Source organism: Lagopus leucura, unplaced genomic scaffold (assembly GCF_019238085.1).
Source record: "Lagopus leucura isolate 7727_CA_CO unplaced genomic scaffold, USGS_WTPT01 34972-0_obj-0_obj, whole genome shotgun sequence".
NCBI lineage: Eukaryota > Metazoa > Chordata > Aves > Galliformes > Phasianidae > Lagopus > Lagopus leucura.
In genome coordinates this window covers 10,416-12,745 of record NW_024964184.1, presented here as the reverse complement: position 1 = coordinate 12,745, position 2,330 = coordinate 10,416, and the positions used below count along the sequence as shown (strand labels likewise).

The following is a 2,330-nucleotide window of genomic DNA, read 5'->3' as shown; positions in this document are numbered from 1 at the left end:
CCCCCCCCCCACCTTCACATCTTGTTCTCCCAGGTGAGCCCGACAAGTACATCATTGAGGACATGTGGTTGGGGGTGACGGTGGCCAGCCAACGGCAGCCAGCTGGCAGGGTGCTGGTGAGTGCACACACACACACACACACACACACACACGGCTCCTTGCACATGTGCACCATAGCTCCTTGCATGCACGCACTGCAGTTCCTTGGACACATGCACCACGGGTCCTTGCACGTCTGCCCTGCAGCGCCTTGCACATGTGCAGTGTGGCTCTTTGCACGTGTGCACCACGAGCCCTTGGGCACGTGCACAATGGTTCCTCCTTGCACATGTGCAGTGCAGCACTTTGCACACGTGCATCGTGGCTCCTTGCACGTGTCAGTTCTTTGCACACATGCATCATGGCTCCTTGCACGCTTGCACTACAGCATGTGTGCACCGCAGTCCCTTGCACTCCTACACTGCAGTTCTTTGCATAAGTGCCCCCCATGGTGAGATATGGGGTATGAGGGTCTGACCTATTGGTGCTGGAAGGGGGGAGAAAGAGCTGTGACCCCCCCCTGAACTGGGGGTCTCTACACCTGGGTGCTGGGGTTGGGGGAGGGAAGCTGTTGTGCACTGCCCCCCTGGGGTTGCTGTTGCACCGAGGGGAATGGAGGGGAGAAATGGGCTCAAACTACAGCCCCCAGCATGCATTGGGGAGGGGGGAGGAGGGAGGCGCTGAGGGCTGGCAGCAGCAATGCATGCTGGGAGTTGTAGTTTGCAAGGCTGATGCCCTCCTGTTGGGGGCGAGCAGCAGAGTCACCCCCCCCCCCCCATATCTGCCTTGTGGGGTCACCCTAGATGGGTAGGAGGTGAGGAGGGGGGGGGAACGCTTCATCCCAGGGCTGCAGGGTCACCCCCCCTATCTGCCTTGTGGGGTCACCCTGGATGAGAGTGAGGGTGGATGGGGGGTGGAGGGTGGTGGATGGGGGGTGGATGGGGACCCTTCATCCCTGGGCTGTCCTTGCAGGCGTGTGCTCACCGTTACACCAAAGTGCTGTGGTCGGGCAGCGAGGACCAACGGCGCATGGTTGGACGCTGCTACGTTCGGGGCAACGACCTCAGCTTGGATCTGAGCGACGAATGGCAGACGTACCACAACGAGATGTGCAACTCCAACATGGACGCCGAAGAGACCGGCATGTGCCAGATGGGTGCCAGCGCTGGCTTCACTGCCAACATCATCTATTTTGGGGCACCTGGAGCCTATAATTGGCAGGGTGGGTATGGGGTGGGGAGGGGGGGTTGTGATGCTCCTCCTTGAGCCCTGTGTGGTGTTGCTGTGTGGATGCTGAGTGTGTGTTCTGCACTGCGAGGTGCTGCGGGTGGCTCAGCACGGCTGCATGGCGGGGTCTTGTGCAAGCATGCAGGCTTGGGCTGGTGCATGCGGGTTCTGTGCAGTGCAGGCAGCAAGGTGTGCATGCCCACGTGCGTTCTTTGTGCTCAGATGTGCAGCTGTGCAGATGCATGCACTCTGCTGCCTGCATGCACTCCTGGATGGTGATGGTGAGGCGTTGCATGAGGGTGCAGGTGTGCATTTCTGGGTGCTGAAGGCATTGCACGTGTGTGCAAACGTGTGCATGGGCTGATGCATGTGCTTTTGTGCGGGATGACACTGCGCAGGCGTGCCTGCAGGTGTGCTCTGGTGCACATTTGTGCACTTCTTGTATTGTAAGATATTGCACAAGCGTGCAAATGTCCGTGTCCCAGAGCACTTTTGTATGGTGAGACGTTGCATGTGCATGCAAACGCGTCCATGTGTGCGCGCTTACGGATGGTAAGAAGCATGCAAGCATGTAAGGGTGCGTGTTGTTTCGTATGCATGCACTCCTGTAGGTGAAGACATTGCACAAGCACGCAGACAGGTGTGCTGTGGTGCACAGATGTGCACTTCTGCACAGTGGGGCGTTGCACGAGGAGATGTAAGGGTGCAGACGTGCATGGCCTGATGCATCTGTGCACTTTGGTAGGGCGAGGTGCTGGGTAAGATGCAGGCGTGTGCGTGTTCTGGTGCATGATGACACCTCCGTGTGGTGAGACTGCATGCATGCAAACAGCTGTGTGTTCTGGTGCGTGCATCCTGCCATGTGCACCAGCTTGCAGGCTGTGTACAGGTGTGCAAGGAGGGCTGACCACCGTTGCAGGTACCAATTACATGCTGCAGCGGGAGACGTGGGACCTGCACGACTTCTCCTACCCCAACGAGAAGAACGGCAACACCTACATAGGTGGGGGGCAGCCCCGGTTCTGGGGGGGGGGGGGGGGGGGGGGGGGGGGGGGGGGGGGGGG

General features: G+C 59.5%; 1 protein-coding gene across 1 annotated transcript in view; it reads left to right on the top strand.

Moving 5' to 3' along the window:
• Positions 1–40: 40 nt before the first annotated feature.
• The window catches only part of ITGA3 (integrin subunit alpha 3), an 11,174-nt gene continuing 8,884 nt past the window's right edge, over positions 41–2,330 (top strand). Inside the window, exons 1-3 of the mRNA XM_042891901.1 lie at positions 41–116; positions 1,012–1,261; positions 2,186–2,269. Coding sequence (XP_042747835.1) covers positions 63–116; positions 1,012–1,261; positions 2,186–2,269 — 388 coding nt within the window. The 5' untranslated portion in view covers positions 41–62. The remainder of the gene's footprint in view (positions 117–1,011; positions 1,262–2,185; positions 2,270–2,330) is intronic.